Here is a 20,984-nt window from a genome sequence, read left to right as displayed (position 1 = left end):
AAATAGAGGTAAACTCATAAAGGTCCTAATGTAGCATGTTTCTGGAATTTATACTGGAGAAATGGGGGGTCATGGAGGGGTCTGACCAGTAGAGCCTGATGCATTTGAGAACAATTACTTAGTTGTGCTAAAATAGATCAGACGAGAGGACAAAACTACAGGGAGGCTCAATGGATGAGGCGCTGGTGCAATAAGTGTAATTAGGTGAGAAGACAGTGGACTCAACTAAGGTAGAGGCACTGGGGTGGAGGAAAGTGGATTTACGTAAGACATGCTATGAAGAAAGTAACAAAAGAACTTGGTAATTGACCATTTATGGCGGGAGCCCCTTAGAGCAAGCTGATCCACGTTACAGCATATGGCCCAAAGGCTTTGAATGTGGCCCAACACAAATATGTAAACTTTCTTAAGACATGAGATTTTTTTGGCAATTTTTTTAAAGCTCATCAGCTATTGTTAATGTTAGTGTATTTTATGTGTAGCCCAAGACAGTTCTTCATCTCCCAGTATAGCTCGGGGAATCTGAAAGCATGGACTCCCCTGCCTCCAGAGGGAGGAACTTCTGTCTACACCAGGTTTCTACCTTGAGGACAGGCAGAAGTACAGCATTACTGAGATAAGGAACACCGGAAGAGAAGCAGGTTTCAGATAGGAAGGATCCACTTACTTACAAGTCTTAGGAACCTGGCTCAGGAAACCCATCTAATAAAAAACTCTAAATTCTTTAAATATTATTAACAATAATTAGGATTTAATCTGTCTCTCCAGCCTATGAGTGACTCATGGCTGAAGTTTTAGGGGGAAGGGTTTGCGCCCAAGAAACAAGAAGGCTGACATGAGGAAGAAAGAAGACAAAAAAAGAAAAAGAAAAAAAAAAGAAATCAAAAAGCCTTTGGGACTGCAAAAAAAAGCCAAAAACAACAACAACAACAACGAAAACCAGCAAAAAGTCCTTCCCATCTCAGCAGGGCAATCGCAGCACATGGCAAGAATAAATGATAAAATTAACCTAATCATTGAGAAAAGGTTAATTTGTGCTCTGTATGCTCTGTTTTAATAAGCAGGAGAAATAGGAAATGGATTTTAGAAAGGCACTGATAAAAATAGTTCAAATAAAAAGTTTTTGTGCAAAAGCCTCTGTTATGTGGAAAAAATTACTGAATGTGGAAAATGTCACTCAGCATCGTGTTGGATGAAACATGTGACAGGTCCCATGTTTCTTTTCAGGAGGGAGGTGCTTCAGTGATCAGCACAGGTTTTCAGCCGAGATAAGCTCTCCTCTCTCAAAGCCAGCATCCTAGTGCTCCCCTTTACGTCCCTAAGAGCTAAATCACTCTGATTGCTAGCAAGTTTAGTGGCTGATTTTGTTCAAAGTGATATTAAGCTGGCTCTCACTTTAAGGCCATATACTACTCCATTGGCAATTTCTTGAAAAATTCTGATAGAAAAAGAGATAACCATTGCCAGGCATGGAATTAATCAGTGTTAAATATATTCCTTACCTGTCTTTTATTATGACTTCACCACAGGATTGGCAATAAAATGTGCAACATTCTTGGGCTTGCGAGCTTTGATTAAACATTGAAATCAGTTCTAAAGGAAGTCAATGACATAGCTAATCTTAGAGATTGAAACAAATATATTATCATATTTAAACAGTTCAATAGCCACAATAAATTACCATTCATAAACAGTTTATGATCCACCCAGAAGTACACATTTAATTAATACTATCTGATGACTCAAGCAGAGCAAATAAAACAACAGATTTTGCTAAGTGTTCCAGAGCTAGGTGCTCCCCTAGATTACACATGTAGCATTTGTTAATTCTCTCGTTCTATAAATACCAACATTAAGGATGAGTGAAAAAGAACTATTTCCTTCTCATCAAGCTAACTACACAGCTCTCCAACATTCTCAGCTTTCCTCTGCTATGTCTCACAATAGTGTTTCATCAGTGTAAACAAATAGAGTTATTAAATTTGAGTTTCATTTTTTGTTGTTGTTGTTGAGGCACCCAGGCTGGAGTGCAGTGGCACACTTTTGGCTCACTGCAATCTGTACCTCCTGGGTTCAAGCAATTCTCTGCCTCAGCCTCCTGAGTAGCTGGGATTACAGGTGCCCGACACCACACCCGGCTAATTTTTGTATTTTTAGTAGAGACGGGGTTTCACCATCTTGGCCAGCCTGGTCTTGAATTCCTGACCTCGTAATCCACCTGCCTCGGCCTCCCAAAGTGCTGGGATTACAGGCGTGAGTCACCATGCCCAGCCAAATTTGAGTGTAATTTTATTTAAACAAGGTTTATGTCCAATCTAGCATATTACCAAATGAACAAACAAAGATCTCAAACTAATGTTTATTGGACACCTCCCTGTGAATGGAATGGCTCCAAAAAGAGTCCAATTATTCCAGAGCAAAAGTCAATTTCTAATGAAAGCTATGGTAAAACACTGAAAGCTGTGGGGAAAAAAATGTATATTTCTCACGCTATGGTAAGAGCAGCATAAGGCAGCACATTCCCTTAGTTTCCATTATTTCTTTTATGAAATAAGGAAGCTTTCATTTAAAAGAAACAACTAAAATATGTCTGTAAAAATCTAATTAAACAAATGAGCTCATATCCATCAGAATCAAGCAATATGGATTTGGTTTGTATTTTTCTGTATATATTTTAAGATTTAAAAAACTGATGCTAGAAGGTTTATGCCTTGGCAATTAAAAATCTTAACAGTTTGTAAGGGGTGGTCAGAAATCCCTATAGCACTAAGGTGAAATTAACAGTATTATTCTTTAACTTTGAGCAGGTTAAAAGGAGACCTAGGAATCCAAAATATTCTTTCCAGACCCACAAACAAATTTTCAGTGAAACACTACCCTCTGCTGGTCACCCAGTAAGATGCACTGGGTCAGGTTTAAAACGCAGAGCTTCTGATATAGAGGAATCCTGGGAGAGTGTTGCTGCGGGGGATCAATCTAATGCGTGTGCTCTAATAGATCCTACTGTAGCTAGTTCCACATTGAGGGTCACAGTTTGACACTCAAACTAGCAGTATACCAGCATGATGTTTGCTATAGTTGTCCTTAAAAGGGTATTCTTAGCATTGAAAGGTCATCTTTTTAAAAACCCTGAAACACAAACTGAATGCTAAAACTTTCAAGTCACTTCCTACAAAACAGTTTGATTCAAGTTCACACTAGTACACATCTATTCATATTTATTCATTCTGCAAATATTTATACACCATCTATTATATGGAAAGCACTCAGGCAATTAAGTGCTGAGGAATCTGTTTTGCATACTCTTTCATGCACTACGGAACAGGCCTTTGGTAGTTTTCCTTTTCAGACATTTGAGCAAAATATATTAAAAGTGTAAAGAAATAGGAGACTAATGAACACAAACAGTATGCAAATCAGCACATAGCAGTCAATTTATTTTGTCCTATAGTTTAAACAATGTTTCTGGGTTTAAATGTTTAAAAATAATTCCAGTTTTGATATTTGTATATTCAGTTACAGAATACAGAATATGGATGGGCAAAAACCCAATACTATGTCCCTAGTGGTCTCTATTCCTCCATCTCTAACATCACAGCCCCAGAAAACACTCCACTGTGGCTTTCATGCTTGCCTTTCCCAAATCTCAGGATCCAACACAAAATTCCTGCTGTGGTTACTCTTGTAAAAGAGGTAACTGTTGTGAAGGAGAAGGTGATGACAACACAACATCCAGCCTCCCATGGCCTCTTCCCTAAAACAACACTTTCTCTGCCCATTATTAAGGGTACTCAGGGAGTCTACTTCCCAGCTTGGTGACCCTAACCTTCTTGCTATGGTTATTCCAACAGTCATTCCTAGTATTCATCCTATAATATTTAAATGCCATGACATCCATCTCTTTTCCCTACCCCTTGCTCCTAAAACCAACCCTGTCCAACTCAAACTAGTTATTCACTAACCCAGGACTTGAGCAAACATTGCTCTCCAGCAAAAAAGAAATGAAACCCTCTCTATCTTCTCTTTCCTCACAAAAGCCCACAATAGAGACTCAGGGGAATACTCAACATTTTCTAAATGGCTCTTCCAAACACTCCTGCTGACCCCATCTCCAGGATCCACACTGCTCAGATGAAAGGTTCATTACAGATGAGGCAGCAGTGAAGTGTCAGTGTGCAACTGAAAGAATTACAATCTTTCTCTGGTAATAAACATCATATAAGTCTTTTATAGCCTGTTTCCCCTTTTGACATAATTTTAATCCCCCAAAGCATATAGTACATCTATTGTAATAGATGTAATGAGCCAATAATTTTATTCAATAAATAACCCCGAGGTCTTAGAAAAAGCAAATTTTCTACTGCATTACCGAATCATTATACCAGTTACAAAATGTTGTAAATATAACAGGTATAGTAAAAATCAAAATCAAATTAAGTGTCAAACTCAACTGCAGAATCCTTTGTGTACTGTTTTCTCTATCTGGAACTGTCACCACATGGATAGGATTTCCTTATTCAGGGCTCAGGTCAACCATCGCCTCCTCACAGTGGCCTTCACTGATCATCCTTCAGGCAACCCTAGTCACTCCCTATCCCATTATTCTGTTTTATATTATCATAACACTTTTCTTAATATTTAAATTGTTTGCTTATTATCTGCTCCCACCAATTAGAATGTAAGCTCCATGAGAGCAGACACCTCCCCTATCTTGTTCACTTCTGTATCCCCAGCACCTAGATTGATGCCTAGCACATAGCACAAACCAAAATATTTGCTGAATGAATAAATTTCCATGTAATGCTTTAAAATCAGTCAGGTCTTATACAATTGCCATCAGATTTAATCTTCCCATCTGTGAGCCAGAAAATTTTACAATTAAAGAAACAAGGCAGTGGGTAAATGGGAAATCTCTACACCTTCTGCTCAATTTTGCTGTGGGTGGAAAAGAAAGAAGGGAGGGAGGGAGGAAGCCTCATAAAGGTTAAGCAACATGTTCAGTTGCATACAGCCAATAACTGGCAAGGCTGACAAAGACCCTAGAGCTTCTCAACCCCTTCACCTGGGAAAAGTTCAACTTATCAAAGGAAAAATCACCTTTGGTTCATAACTAAAAGGTAAATACAGAAGCAGAAGTGCTAATATTACTCACTTGTGCCTAATTCTGCTTGCGCCTGCAGCCGCAGGTGCAGTCCATCTCCAGTAACAAACTGTAGCCCACGGCAAGAGGAAGGTACAAGCCTGACCTCTGCTGGAAGCTGGATTTCTGTGCAGCCTTCAGGGGTTTTCATCTGGAGTGAAGACGGCATTATGGAAATATCCATGGGCACACCTCCTTCTTTCGGTTCTCTGGTAATTAAAAACAAAACCCAAACAAATTATTTCTCATAATGAAAACCACATGATGAAAGAAACAAATATGGCCAAGGATCTCTTTGTTCCTCTTCAATAGAGGCTCTAAAGTCACTCTCCCAGAAAAACAGCAGCAAGCAGATCATAAAGGAAAGCAACCTACACTAGATTTAGATCTGGTCAGAGAGCGCCCTTCACCGTCACCATAATATGCAAGTTCTGGGACAGACTTTTGGTTGTTCCTTCTGAGAAGAGCACTAAAATAATGTTTTATAGTAAATCAGAGCAAAGGACTGTTATTTCAAATACAAGATTTTAATAAAGAGACCAAGATTCAGTGAAGCAAAGATACAAGAGAAAAATTTGTCAATTTTAAGAAAAAGAATTAATGAAGAAAAACAATATAGTGATATATGAATATCAGGTGTGAAAGGACTTACTAATACAATTCACAGTAAACAAAAATTATTCAGTATAGGCAATAAAGAGTAAAACACAGTCACTGTCAAAAGCCCCCAGATGTCAAATGTATAGAGGGGATAAAGGCATGTATAGAAATGACCCTCCTCTGAAACTGCAATAGGCTTAGCATTGCAACAGAGGTACAAAGTACCATGGCTCCTCCTTCAGTGCAGACAGCAGGCCATCCACATGGTGTCAACTAAGTGCAGAGAACAAGTCATTTGCCTGAGTGTCATCTGAGTGCACACGGCAGACAATGTGTTCAGGTGTGAATCTTGGTGAGGCCTCAGAAATCTGCCTTAGAAAATCTTACAGCTACTTTCTGGCTAGTTCCTTTTCAAAGCATATGGATCTGCACTTAATTAGCAATACAGAATATTAAGCACCTGAGTTTTTTGCAGTGACAACAGCTTCAAATCCGAGTCAAAAGTCCAGTTTCAAGAAATGGTGTTTAAGTAATAATGATCCTCTAAAACAAGCGTCAGCAACTTTTTTTCTGTGAAAGACCAGATAGTAAATATTTTAGGCTTTATGAGCCATGTATGGTCTCAAAGTAGAATACATATTCTAATTTTTATTTTTTAAAAAACAACCCTTAAAAAATGTAAAATCAGCAGGTCGAGGTGGCTCACTCCTCTAATCCTAGCACTTTGGGAGGCCAAGGTGAGAGGATGGTTTGAGCCATAAGTTTAAGACCAGCCTGGGCAACATAGCAAGACTCTGGCTCTACAAAAAAAATTTCAAAATTAGCTGGGTATAGTGGCACACACCTGTAGTCCTAGCCACTCAGGAGGCTGAGATGGGGAGGATCACCTGAGCCCAGGAGACTGCAGTGAGCCATGATCACGCCACTGCATGCCAGCCTGGGCAACAGATCAAGAACCTGTCTAAAAGTAAAAAAGATAAAGAAGAAAAATCCAAATCTTAGCTCACAGGCTGTACCGAAACAGGCTGCAGGTAGGATTTGGCCAATGGGCCATAGTTCTCTGACCACTGCTCTAAAAATAACACAATGTCTGTTTGCTGCCTCAATGACTTTCAAACTAGACTGTGTAGAGTTGACACTTCCAAGTGCTGCAAGGGTTACCACTGGATTCCTAAGTCTCCATTGCCACCCCATCTCTGGTTTATCACATTTCTTCCCAGTCCCAAAAACTAGTCATTTTATAGGGCCAAGCAAGGGAAGCATCAGTGCAAGGGTGGTGACACAGTGGCCCAGCATGGATATGAGAAACCAAGCAGGCTGTGGAGGGCATCCACCAGGAGGACCACTCAGCAGGGGTGTCAGATCCCAAGACAGGTGAGGAGGAAATCTGAACAGGAGGTGAGGCCAGCTCAGGATGGGGTTTCAGAGCCTGTCTTAGGTCAGCTGCTATAACATAATACCATAGATGGGTGGGTTAAACAACAGACATGGCAGAGAAAGGAAGTTCGGTGCCTCTTCCTCTCCATATAAGGACACTAATCTCATCGGGGGGGGCCCACCCTCAAGACCTCATCTAAATCTAACTACCTCCTAAAGCCCCATCTCCTAACACCATCATTTCGGGGGTTAGGGCTTCAACATGTACATTTTGAGGGGACACAAACATTCAGTCCATAACAGGGTCCAAGCAGGTGAGGAGAGCGTCAACAATGAGCAGAGGGGGAGGTGGCAAAGGATGCCAGCAGACTATTAATTACGTAGAGGGAGACTGACCAAATAAACAAACGCCACTATGATAATGAGGGCCATGATTCTTACTGTGGGAGAATGGAGTTACAAAAAGAGAAAGGGAGGAAACTAGAATGGACCCTATGGTGGTGGGGCAGAATACCTGTAGAAATACCTGTGTGAAGTCATGGTCTTCAATGTTTACAAATAGATGCAGTAATATAGATAGCTGTAAATGCATGTATGTACACATGTATGTAGGCACAACCATACATAAACATCATATGTAAGTCATACACACATACCCTAGTTCTGAGAGAAGCAACATTCAATAGTGATGAGTACACTTAGTGCCCAGATCTTGGTTTGTAAAGGCCATTTTCTGCTTTAAAAAATGAAACAAACAAACCAAAAACAAAGTTCCTTAGTAAAATGACTACATCCAGTGCTGTAACAGGGAAAGAATGAAATAAACCTGGAACATGTTGCTAGAACATGAAGAAATCAAAGAATGACAGGGACATATCAAAAAAGATGCAGAAACCATCCAGAAAGGACTTCCTTGGCCATGTCTGGTATAATATGAGCAAAAAAGTAGCCCATTGAATAAAATAAAAAACAAAACCCACTGAGTAACCCACAGTAAGAATCATGTGTCCTTACCGATACAAATAATTGAATAAAATGAAACTCTGATGAGGAACACGGTATTTACATAATTTCAGAATACCTCTCCAATTATTGATTATGAAGAGAAAAAGAGTAACTTTAAGGTAGAGAAGGCTGGCGGACACTCTTACTTAAGTGCTCAAAGTTAACATAACCAATTTGATGGAACAAAACAAAATCATGTGCCACCTAACAGGAAGTGTCACTTCTGTTATATTCCTGCCAAAGATGCAAAATCTGAATCTTGTCTTAAAGAAACATAAGACAAATCCAGAGGGAAGGATATTCTACAAAATGATTGTACTATCATCTTGCAAAGTGTCAGAACCATGAAAGTCAATGGAAAATGAGGAACTCTTCTAGATTGAAACAGACAGAGAAAGCACGACAGTGAAATGCAATGCATTATTCTGAACTGGATTCTTCTGTTTTTAGGGATATTATGTAAGCAACTGGCAAAACATGAATGATGTAAGATGGTAGCAACATATTTCCCAATTGTGAGGGGTGGATGACGGTTCTTTAGGAGAATGTCCTACTTTAAGACTAAGTTTGATTGACATAGTTCATACAATACTTTCATACTGGAGGCTTTCTTCACCATTGACTTGTATTCTGTCAGGTATCACACCTGCCTAAAACTATCCAATGACTTCATCGCTCACTCTAACTACAAGCTAAAGCCCTTTCGATGGTCCGTAAGTCACAGTGGTATAGTAGGCCCTGCTGCTACAAGCTTTGGAGAACCTGTTGTTAAAATCCTTGGAGTTCTGCAAAGCAGATCAACTCACCTCACCAAGTTGGTAGGCTGAAGGTTATACATGGTGAAAGTATTCACACCAAAGAAATCAACAAATACTTCAAATCAAGACCTCAGTTTGTCTTTTTGTTTATTTTCATGGAGAGCAGGTTATTAAACATGTACCAGCACACTGCCATAAGATTTTTTATTATGTGCTCCCCCACCTCATCTGCATCTCTCTGAACTGGCACCCTTTCATACTCACTTTCTCTCAAAGGGAAATTGTCTCCCACCAGGTATGTCAGTTCTACACCTCACCGCTTACAGTTTAATACTCAAATGTTATTTTCTCGTTTGAAATAAAACATTGTAACTTTTTTCTCCCCATCCCTTTTTTGTTTAATTTTTTCTCCATTTCTATTAAATATATATTTATTTTGCATATTCTCTGCCAACTCTTCCCTACTGCCACCATTAGACTGTAAGCTCAACAAAGGCAGGTGTTTTTGTCTTTGTTGTTGTTACTGTTCATGGCTATATTCTCAGCACTTAGAATTTGAATTTTTGGCGCTAGAGTAAGAACACATTAAACATCTGTGGATTGAATAAATGAATGGCCAAAGTTTATCCCAAAATGCTAAGATGGCTTAACATAAGTAGATCTTTACATCTGTGAATGGAAACTGAGGAAACCAGACCCTTTTGAACCCACTATGGCAGGAATTAATCCATTCCTGAGAGAGAACTCACCCACCCATCTCCATGGGAGGGCATTCATCTGTTCAAGAAGGATCTGCCCTCAGGAATCATGCACCTCCCACTAGGCCCCATGTCTCAACACTGCCACATTGGGGATCAACGTGACAAAACACAGGGACAAAACACATCCAAACCATAGCAATTAGGAACAAGAACACCAATATTTACATTAATATAAAATAGACTAAACATTTTAATTAAAACGCACAGATCATTGGAACGGATTTAAAATCACCCAACTATATATTTTTTAAAATAGCATATAGTTTTACGCTATTTTTAGAGAAATACAGTATGTTTACAGTTTTTTGCTTTATACAGAAAGACATAAGAAAGGTTAAAAGGGTAGAAAAGACACACTATGCAAACAGTATAGTCAACTGATTTCTCATGAAGATACTGAGTTATTTTAATGGGAGAAATGATGGCCTTTTCAACTGATGGTGATAGAATAACTGAATATCCTTATACCAAAAAAATGAACTTTGATCCCTACGTCATTGCAAACACAAAAATGAATTCAACATGATCACAGATCAAAATGTAAAAGCTAAAATGATGTAACTCCTAGAAAATAAACCTGCCAAAGCATCTTCACAGTCTTAAGGTAGGCAAAGATTTAAGACACCGAAAAAACTAACCCTTAAGGGAAAATAAAAAAAAAAAATGACAGAGTGGACTTCATTAAAATTTCTGTTCATCAAAAGACACTATAAAAAAAATGAAGCAGGGCATGGTGGCTCACACTTGTAATCCCAGCACTTTGGGAGTCCAAAGTGGGCGGATCGCTTAAGTCCAGAGTTCAAGACCAGCCTGGGCAATATAGTGAAACCCTATCTCTACAAAAAGATACAAAAATTAGCTGGGCATGGTGGCATGCACTTGTATACCAGCTACTCAAGAGGCTGAGGTGGGAGGACTGCTTGAGTCCAGGAGGTTGAGGCTGCAGTGAGCCATGATCACACCACTGCACTGCATCCTGGGCAGTAGAGCGAGACCCTGTCTCAAAAAAAAAAAAAGAAAAGAAAAGAGAAGGTAAGTCACAGATAAGAACAGTCATATACTCACAAGGCATTTATATGAGAAAGCACTTGTTTTGAGACTGTATAAAGAGCTCTCAATTAAACAAGACAATCTGATTAATGGCAAAAAAATTAGACGATGCTTTTAAAAAGAACATATATGAATTGCTAAAAAGCAAGTGAAAAGGCACTCAACATTGTTAGACATCAGTAAAACGAAAATTAAAACCACAAGATACAATTTTACACACACTAGACTGGTTCAAACTAAAAGGACTGACAATACTAAATATAGGTGAGTATGTGAAGCAGTTGAAACTCTCATTTTTTTTTTTTTTCTGGTTGAATGTGTAAACTGGCACAGTCACTTTGGAGAACTGTTTGGTAATTTCTCACAAAGTAACACACACATCTATCCTATGACCTAGAAATTTCACTGTTTGGTACTTACCTAAGAGGAAATAAAAATGTATGTCCAAAAAAAGATTTATATGACAGTATTATGACAGCTGTATTCATAATAAGCAAACTCCAGAAACAAGAAAAACCTCCAGCAATAGGAGAACAGATAAATGAACTGTGGTATATTCATACAATGGAAAACTTGGCAAGAAAAAGGAATGGACTACTGATATATGCAGCCACATAGATGGAAAATGAATCTCAAAAATATTATGGAAGGAATGCAGCCAGAAACAAAAAGGTATATACTGTATGAATCCATTTATAAGTAGTTCAAGAAATGGCAAAACTAAGTCCAGCAAAGTTAGGTTTCTTTTTTTCTTTTTCCTTTTATTTATTTATTTTTTTTGAGATGGAGTTTCATTCTGTCGCCAGGCTGGAGTGCAGTGGCGCAATATCGGCTCACTGCAACCTCTGCCTCCCGAGTTCAAGCGATTCTCCTGCATCAGCCTCCCCAGTAGCTGGGACTACAGGCACGTGCCACCACATCCAGCTAATTTTTGTATTTTTAGTAGAGACAGGATTTCACCATGTTGGCCAGGATAGTCTCGATCTCTTGACCTCGTGATCTGCCCAAGTCGGCCTCCTAATGTGCTGGGATTACAGGTGTGAGCCACCGGGGTAACTTGCTTAAACAAGGGGTAGTAGTACAAGGGAACTGTGAAAGGCCCTGGATGAGAGGAAGCGAGGGTTTGGTGTGGGTGTGTGGTTTTTGTTTTATTTTGGTAGGGTTTGGGTTCCTAATTACTCTACAAGGTGCACCAGAATTGGAGATATTTGCCCAAATTCATAATTTTTGAAAGAGAAAAATACATTCAGAGTGCTAAGTGTTATTCCCATTTCAAGATTGAAGAAATTCAGATTAAATTATTCTAATTTTGTGAAGAAGCTAGCATTTGAACTCAGTTCTCATGCCATATTCCAAATGGCCACACCAGATATCTGGCAGATTTAGGGAAAAGAGGAAAAAATTAAGCATCAGTCTACCTGTGGCACTGTGTAATAACAGTCTCAGGATTTTAACATTTAACTTACTCTGTTTAAAACAGCGATCACAAAGGAATAGACCAGGGGACCACAAATCATTAAAACTGCTGTCAAACAAAATAGAGAACATTTTCCCTAAAAATTATTTGTTTGTGTAGCGAATAACAAGCTCGCCGTTCTCACTGGAAAGCAGAATATGAATAAATGAACGAGCTCCAGTAAGAAGTCTGCAACCTTTCTTCGAGGTTCACTAAACTCAGTTTATTGAATGATTGTGTGGTTTCTCTGCAAAAAGCAGTTTTGGGGGGAAAGACCCGAGGTTGTCTACAAAACAAGAAGCTCACACATAGGAACTGATCCAGTAAGGAGGATCCCGAAGAGAGGCAAACAAATCATTTTTTGCATTGTTTTGTTGGAAACGCCGGGCACTGCCAACAGTGTTTTACATGACCATCAAATTTTAATGTGCATTTGATTCCTGGGAACCTTGTTAAAATATAAGTTCTGATTCCCTAAGTCTGGTGTGGAGCTGAGACCCTGAATTTCTAAAAAGCTACCCAAAGATACCCAGACTGTCAGCAGGGGTGGGAGTGGCGGAGGCGACTACAGGGGAAAGCTTCACTTTGAGTGATGGAGAGGCTCTACGCAACCGGCAAGAAGAAACTCAAAATCCCTCGTTCAGAGAGAGACAGAGAGAGACTCACCAGCCCCGGATCCCCAGGCAGCAGTAAAGCGAGCTGGGCACTGCGCCTAGAATCCCAGTTCTTACCCCAGGATCAGCAGCGCGCTCTGCGACTGTCTCCGCACCTCCAGAAACATGCGCGTTTCCGCCGCAGTAGCCGCCATGGCGGGCGTCCAGTCCCGAACTGGACCAAGCTGGAGGTTCCGAGAGGCCCGGGTCAACCGGACCAGGAGAGGTTCCACGTGCGGACCAACCAGCAGCAGCCCCGCGGCGGCGCAGGCGCCTGTGACAGATCTCATGGCTGACACCGCCTACCAGCTCACAGCGCCGCCTGCCGGCCGGAGAGTACACCACCGAGAAGGCGCGGGACCCCGAGGCCTGGGCGGTGCAAGCATTTTCAAAACCAGGCTTTGGCCCACAGTGCTGAGAAAGGTGGGAGGCGAGAGGCAAGCTATCCTCCCACTCTGCTTCTTTTCAGCGTGACTTGGCGCGTTAGCCTCCCTGGAAATGACCATAAAAATCAGACCCAGGGTTCACTCCTTTGGCTAGCTCAAAGTGAGGGAGGTGATGGAGGCAGGTGTTACAGGTGGACTTTGTCCCCAGGAGATCCAAGAGCAGAATTCCTGGCTCCAAACCCACTTTATTTTGGTCTCTTTATGAACAAAGGTCATTTGTTAGCCTCTGTCTAAAGCAACAAACTTTTCAAGAATTGACTTGCCATTGCTTCTCAACTTAAGATAGCTCCAAAATTGAAACAGGTGCAAAAACATGAGGAAGTTCTTTGTTACCTAACGGAAAAGAGTATGGCTGAAGTCTATCGGGACTAACCATTTTTTAGGGGGTAAAAAAGGAAGATGGGAATGATTACGTATGTACAGCTCCACTATTCACTTTCACAAAAGTAAAAACTAAGAGAAGTTGTCATCCCGTTACTACTAGAAGATAGTTTTGAAAAGTTTGACATAGTAAATACTTATAATGAAAAACTATTAAAATATAAGACCAGGGTAGAATTACAATAGGACTTCTTAAAAACAAGGAACTGCTGTTTTTCGTTTTGTTTTATTTTTAGACAGAGTCGCCAAGGCTCTGTCGCCAAGGCTGGAGTGCAGTGGCGCAATCTCAACTCACTGCAACCTCCGCCTCCCGGATTCAAGCGATTCTCCTGCTTCAGCTTCCCGAGCAGCTGGGATTACAGGTGCACGCCACCATGCCCGGCTAATTTTTGTATTTTTGGTAGATCCGCCCGCCTCGGCCTCCCAAAGTGTTGGGATTACAGGTGTGAGCCACCATGCCCGGCCTAGACCATAAATAAATTCTAAATAAATAAATCCTGTCATATGTTTTAAGATAATAGCTTAAGACAGTTTTTCTAAAATCAGTATTTGGGGGTGATTAAAGTGTATTATGTTGATGCACAAATTATTATATCTATCCCAATAATTTGAAATCATAGATGGAAGCAACAACTCACTTTAAAAAATAAAGTTTACTACTGTTTGGTCTCAAATAATTCATTTATTTGAAGGATGATGATTTCAACTCTTCATATCTTCCATCTTTAATATCCGAGGCTATTGAATGCTTAAATATTGACACATTATATTGAAATATACAACTTCCTTAGCACAGCTTACTCTTTATAATTGTTTTGTTAGCTTAAAAGATTGTTATCTATTTAGTTACGTATTTGCAAAACCTTTCATTTTTTTACCCCATGGTGTTTGCAAAATGGTGCAATTTACCGTGGAGTAACTAGATATGATTGATAGAGCTCTAGACTCAAAATAGTTCCAAATCTGACACCAACTATTTGTCTCCTAACTTCACAAGTATCCTAACCTCTCTGGGCCTCAGGTTACTCATATGAAATATTGAGAAACTATTACAATAATATTTAAAAGCTGTTTTCAGTTCCTATTATCCCTTCAAATGAAAACATCTGCTAACCCCCTTTCTAACCACTCCTGAAATTGGTAGCCGTGGCCGCTTCCAGCGACAGTCCACTTGAGGGCGCTGTGGCAACAGCTAGCGCCGGGAGGCAGGAAGCCGACCGGGGGCGGGGATCGAAGGCCGCAGACGTCGACGCCGGCGTGGGCGCGAGCGCGGTGCACGCTGGGAGCTGTCACTAGGCCCTTCGGCTCCCGGTCTCCGTGTAGCTGCCGTGGTTGCCAGGAGAGCGGCGCCGGCTAGGATCGGCCAAGCCAGCAGCAGGTAAAAGCGTCCCCGCCCCCAGTGCGGTCGCTAGGCTGGTCGCCGGCTCTGAGCATCCTTCTTGGCTGGGCTAGGTCCTGAGCCGCGGGGACGCCTTGCGGGTGTGACTGCTGTGGCGTCGGGGGTGTTGCCGCTCCGGCCCCGCCAGAAGCCGCGAAACTGGTCGGCCGCCCTCTGGTTTCCGGGGAGTCGAGAGCTGCGCGGGGACTAGAGGGCTAGAGCTGGGGCCAAGGCCTGGGCCGGGCAGAGGCGCGAGGGCGGCCCCAGGTGAGGCAGGCTGGAGGCGGGGCCGGGGGCAGGTCCCGAGCCTCCCCTGCTGGCGCGGAGCTGTGCGCAAGGCTGGGGCAGAGGTCGCACCTGTGCGATGGAGGCGCGTGGAGTACCCTCTTTGTTGGAGGAATCCAGGCGTTGTGCCTTTTCCTTGGCTGGTGGGTTCTTTTAGCATCGAGGAGACACGTAGGCCCGCGATGGTTCATGTTCTCCAGGAGGCTTAGAAAGGAGTACCGAAGTTTATTAAGAGGAAGTCAGAAGAGTCAAACGAGAGTTGTTAACAATTACCACCTTTGATTCCTAAGCCTTTTACAGTTGCAACACAACAATAGTCACTTGTTCGGGCCTCCTCCATTCTTGTACCCTGAGGAGGCGGGAAATGGCACACAACTATTTTTCTTAAGCTAAGTACATTGTGTTTGAACATTTTTACACTATCTTAGAGTTCTGGCGTTTGAGAAATGTAAAGATTGGGAAAATGACTTCGACTCCAGCTAGAGCAGTCAAAAAAATGATAATTACCAAAAATGTAGGAAACTGTTTGTCTAACAAAGAGGCCCTGAACTGTAGAAAGACAAAAATCTGTTTTGATGTTGTTGGCCATTGTCTATGCAGACATAAGTTCTTACATTTTAATTTTGTTTCTGGGTATTAATATGGTCTACAGTGAATAACATATGTCAACATTATGTACTAAGCAACTCACCACCTGATAGATAACAGTGATTTAGGTGGGCCGACTGAAGTTATGAGTAAATTAAAACCACGAGTAGTCTGCTTTATTTTAGTGATTACGTTCGGCCACAACTGATAACTAAATCATTCTCTGTAATTGTTAAGCAGTAGCAAATCTCCACGTGGGCTTGATTATTAGGGACCTAGTGCTGAAAGAAAGAACTAAAAACACCTGATTTAATACAGAAACCAGAAAATGGGACACCGTAACCCAAATCTTTAAGGTACGTGCTGTCAGTTAAATGTTTGATTGTATACATTCAAAGAAGTCCTATTTTGTAGTTAAAGTAACGGAGTGAGCTCTGGCCTGGGAATGAAGAGATTAGATTCAAGTCCTTTAATCTGCTACTAGCCAGGTGTGATCTCTGGGCTTCGGTTTTGTCATCGTTTAAGGAAATTTGAGAAGACCAGGGTTTTCCAAACTGGTATTTCCCCCAGAACAATGTTCTAAAGCCATTTAATAGGCTTACTTCCCCCAAAGCAGTGTTCCATGGCAATTAACTTGGGAGCACCCTAGGTTAAGCTAGGTTAAACTTTTTTGCTTATAAAGGCAGGACTCTTCAAAACCTTTACTGTTATGCTGATACATGTAAATCTCCAGGTTATCCTAGTATTCCCACACTTACCTGATCTATTTTCTCATGGCCAATTGGTTAACAACTCTTAGAATATAATTACATAGAATATAAAGTTCTAAACTGCTGTAGTTGAGCTGAGTCCTCTTCAACTGTAAAGGTCCATGCATTCTTATTTTTCGGCTGTCATTTTAAGCTTTTTGGAGCATGAAGATCTAGTGGCAACTCACTTGTATAAAAAAAAATTATATTTATCTTAGTAAAATATTAAGGATACAATTAAGTTCCCATGAGTCTTAATGCTTTAATTATTGGCAGAAGAGTTACCGTATTCTGCTTTTGTTACTTTTTTTTAACCATAATTCATGTTTTGAATTTTATTTTATGGTGGAGTGGAGTTACTGATTTTATTCAAAATGGCATTTTAAAGTTCCAAAAAGTGAAGACTTGTTGATAATGGCATCACTTTTGCTATAATGATTTCTCCTTGTAGTCATGAATTCCTAAAATGAAATTGTGGTAGAAGCCACCCAAAATGTGCTTACTGTGTAATAACTGCATAATTTTAAGAGCTTATATCATGGAAAAGAGCTAAAGGCTAAAACACAAATTCTGAGACAGTTATTTCTAAATTGCTTTACAAATAGGATGTGTGCTGAACACAATCTTAAACTGTTTTGCTAAAGTCTGTTAAGTGTCCCTAGTACCCAACCAGTGTGGATATTTTGTTCATTCTTTGTTACTTTCTTAGCGGGAATGCTGTTAATGCACAGTTTTGCTTGGGGATAAGAGAGGTGGAAATAGAACATGTAATTTTAACAGATAAGTGTTATTTCAGGTAAATTACCTCTCTGGAATAAAACTATTAAGTAGAAATGTAAAGCTAATATTTTTTGTGTAATAGCTAACAGTTTTTATTGAGAATTGTATGAAAATACGATCCCTTTGTCTTTAATTGGCGGTTTCCCTTTTTCCTTTATCGTATTTACTTCCTCCTCTCCAAGCTATCCAAGCCTGAAATCTCAATGACCTTTGATTGCATTGGTCAATGATACAGTATCAGATTTATTAAGGAAAAATTTGTATACACAGATGTACATTCATTTAAGTGTACATTTCAATAAGTTTTAGTAGATATATATGCACCCATGTGACTACCACCACAATCAAGATTTGGAAGATGCCACCACTCAGGCACATATTGTTATACTTTTACTCTCTGAGAATGTTCTCCTGTTTCTGAGTGTCTAAATTATACCTGTCTTTTAAGACCTAGCTCAAATGCCTACCCTGTGAATCTTTTTTTTGATTACCTCATTTTGAATTAATTTCCTCCTCTTCTGACTTTCCTGTTCACATTTTTTTTTTTTAACATTCTTCTCCGTTCTTTGTGGTGGCTAACCCAGTGGCGAACGTATAGCCGGCACTTATTTGTTGACCAAATGGATTAATGTAATATTTCCTAAACTTCAGTCGTTGTGATATCATCTTCAGAATTTTGGCCATATCTTTCTGTTTGGCATACTTCCTGTTTACTTACTAATGTTTATATCAATGTGATTATTAAAGTAATATTTTAAAGGAAGCTTGAAATAACTATGAGTAAAAAGCAGGTGGCACTTATCATAAACAGAAGGTGGACGTATACATAAAAATAACGAAAATCAAAGTGTTCTTAATTTCTAGCTAGAAACTATTGCCTGCAGGAGGCTCTAAGCCTCAACTTGCCCTTTGTTTAAAAGTGAGATTGGCAAGAATTTCAGTGGTGTTAACATCTTGGCACCAAACTGAGACTTTCTTCTTGATGCAGTCAGAGGAACTGAAAGAGAATGAAGAGGAAATAACCTCCTTTTTTTTTTTTTTTTTTTTTTAATGAAATGGAGTCTCGCTCTGTCATCCAGGCTGAAGTGCAGTGGAGTGATCTCAGCTCACTGCAACCTCTGCCTCCCGGATTCAAGCTATTCTCCTGCCTCAGCCTCCTGATTAGCTGGGATTACAGGCACCCGCCATCACACCGGACTAATTTTTGTATTTTTACTAGGGACAGGGTTTCACCATATTGGTCAGGCTGGTGTGAAACTCCTGACCTCAGGTGATACGCTCGCCTCTGCCTCTCAAAATGCTGTGATTATGGGCGTGAGCCACCATGCCTGGCCCCTTCTCGTTTAATTCAGTGTCACTTAGCTCTGCCCTCAGATCTAATAAAATCATCTCACATCTCTCCAGTTGGTGGCCCAAATTTTTGTAGATACTAAGTTAATCAGTGCTTGAAAATTCCTTAGAATTTTACCTGTGCAGTAATTGAGAAACAAAGCCTTAATTGTAAATTAAAAAGTGTACTACAGTTACCTTAATAGAGTAAAAAAAAGACTTACTTAAAAAAATAGTAGATAATATTCTTGAATCAGATATGTCTTTATTTTTTCAAAAATGTTCTGAATGTTACTGATGTTACATCTTATTAGGATACATTAGCCTTAAGATAAACATTTGAATCTAAAATCTAAATCTGAAAACAAGTGGAAACCTGTTATGTGACAAAGTGATGACTGTTGATTCAGGAGTGATGAAATGTTAATATAATGTTTATCTCGCAAAGCTCCTGCATGAGTAGATGAGGTAATAAAGTTAAAATAATCTCCTCTCTTCTTTAGTTTTTTCTCTCGTCACTTTAGTTTTATATAGCTATATTTTTATATTTTAATCCTGTCGAAGACATTTCTAGACTTTTTCCTTCTGAGATGACACCTTCTACTCTTGTGGAAGGAGTTTCATATGAACAGATTGGAAAATAAATTCCTTGCTCTTATTTTGTAAAATACATCTTGTATTTAAAGTTACTGTATTTACTTATAGGCATATATCCATATTATGAGCCTAAAGTTTGCTGTTATTCTGTGTTCATGAACGAAGAGCTTGGATAAAAAGACCCTTTCATTTGGTGTTAACTGTTTCCAAAACAAAAAAAAAAAATTAACCTGAGTGGTGATAAGTTCATTAGTACACACAATCATTTACTACTCACCAAGAGGTCAGATTCCTGGGTTTTGGTTTTGTTTTTGAGACGGGGCTCTATAGTCCAGGCTGGAGTGAGATTCCTGTTAATCTAAGGTTCTGGGGTAAAGCCTCAAAAATTGGAAGGAAAGAGCCATCTTGGATGCATAGCCTTTGTTTCACAAACAAGTGGTTTCTTTCCTTCTTCTCTACAGTAAAAAAAAAAAAAAAAGGGAGCAATATAGAAGCAGTCATCATTTGGAAGTGACAGCTGACTATAATCAGAAAATCATAAAAACACTGCAATCTTAGTCCTTTGAGTTATACAGGTAAATAGCCCTACATTCTTCAGTTGCTTTTGATTGTGCTGTTATATTATGAAAAGTTACTATAAATTATCAGCTACCTGAAAACTTTTAGAATATGTTATTGTTATCAAATATTCTAGATAGCTAGAATTTTCTTATATACCCCAAATGCTATCGCAGAGCACTTATTATGCTTTTTGCTTATGTTCAGCATGATGCGGCTGGCACAGTGGCTTTTCCATACAAGCTTAACAGTTTAAAAATTTCCTGGAGAGGTTTTTCTCCTGCTGGCTTGTGAAAAAATAGAACATAGTACAGTACTTGCTTTAAAGTTAGTCTCTGACATTTTGGAAGAAATATGTGTTTGAATGACTTCCTTATTATATACAGCATTACCACCAATTAGCAGTTCATTTTTTTTTTTTCTTTTTTTTTTTTTTTTTGAGACAGAGTCTCACTCTTTTGCCCAGGCTGGAGTGCAGTGGTGTGATCTCAGCTCACTGCAACCTCCACCTCCTGGGTTCAAGTGATTCTCCTGTGTCAGCTTCCCAAGTAGCTGGGACTACGGGCACGGGCCACCATGCCCGGCTAATTTTTATTGTATTTTTAAAATAGAGACAGGGTTTTGACATGTTGGCCAGGCTGGTCTCTTATCTCCTGACCTCAGGTGATCCGCCTGCCTTGGCCTCCCAAAGTGCTGGGATTACAGGTGTGAGCCACCGCACCTGGCCAGCAGTTCACTTTTGAGCCTGAATGAGGGGTTCCAGAAACAAAATATGGCTTCTGACATTTTTTGGAGGGCTGTCCTCAAAGCACTGTTCCCCAAACCTACCTGATTCCATAACTTGAGGCTGCCAATTATTTTTATGTAATCTGATAACTTTCATTATGTTTTAAGTTATAGAGATTGTGATTGAAAAAAGGAAAATATTTGGGAATAAACTGTTACATGCCAAATTATCTCAAAATGTAGTGATTTAAAACAGTATCTCACACAATTTTTGTCAGAGGGGATAGGGAAGTTATTTGGCTTGAGTTCTGATTTGAGTTTTTAATGAGGTTGCAGTCTGATTGCAGTTGGAGAACCCACTTCCAAA

General features: G+C 39.9%; 1 protein-coding gene across 1 annotated transcript in view; it reads right to left on the bottom strand.

The window, feature by feature from the left end:
• UBE3D (ubiquitin protein ligase E3D) overlaps nucleotides 1–13,072 on the bottom strand; it is a 189,082-nt gene extending 176,010 nt beyond the window's left edge. Inside the window, exons 1-3 of the mRNA XM_011931970.1 lie at nucleotides 12,879–13,072; nucleotides 5,153–5,349; nucleotides 1,503–1,593 (exon numbers count right to left, since the gene is read on the bottom strand). Coding sequence (XP_011787360.1) covers nucleotides 1,503–1,593; nucleotides 5,153–5,349; nucleotides 12,879–12,955 — 365 coding nt within the window. The 5' untranslated portion in view covers nucleotides 12,956–13,072. The remainder of the gene's footprint in view (nucleotides 1–1,502; nucleotides 1,594–5,152; nucleotides 5,350–12,878) is intronic.
• Between the last annotated feature and the right edge of the window lie 7,912 nt (nucleotides 13,073–20,984).

The sequence above is a fragment of the Colobus angolensis genome, unplaced genomic scaffold (assembly GCF_000951035.1).
Source record: "Colobus angolensis palliatus isolate OR3802 unplaced genomic scaffold, Cang.pa_1.0 Scaffold920, whole genome shotgun sequence".
Classification (NCBI taxonomy): domain Eukaryota; kingdom Metazoa; phylum Chordata; class Mammalia; order Primates; family Cercopithecidae; genus Colobus; species Colobus angolensis.
The sequence above is the reverse complement of the archived record's forward strand: the minus strand, read 5'-3'. Positions and strand labels throughout refer to the sequence as shown.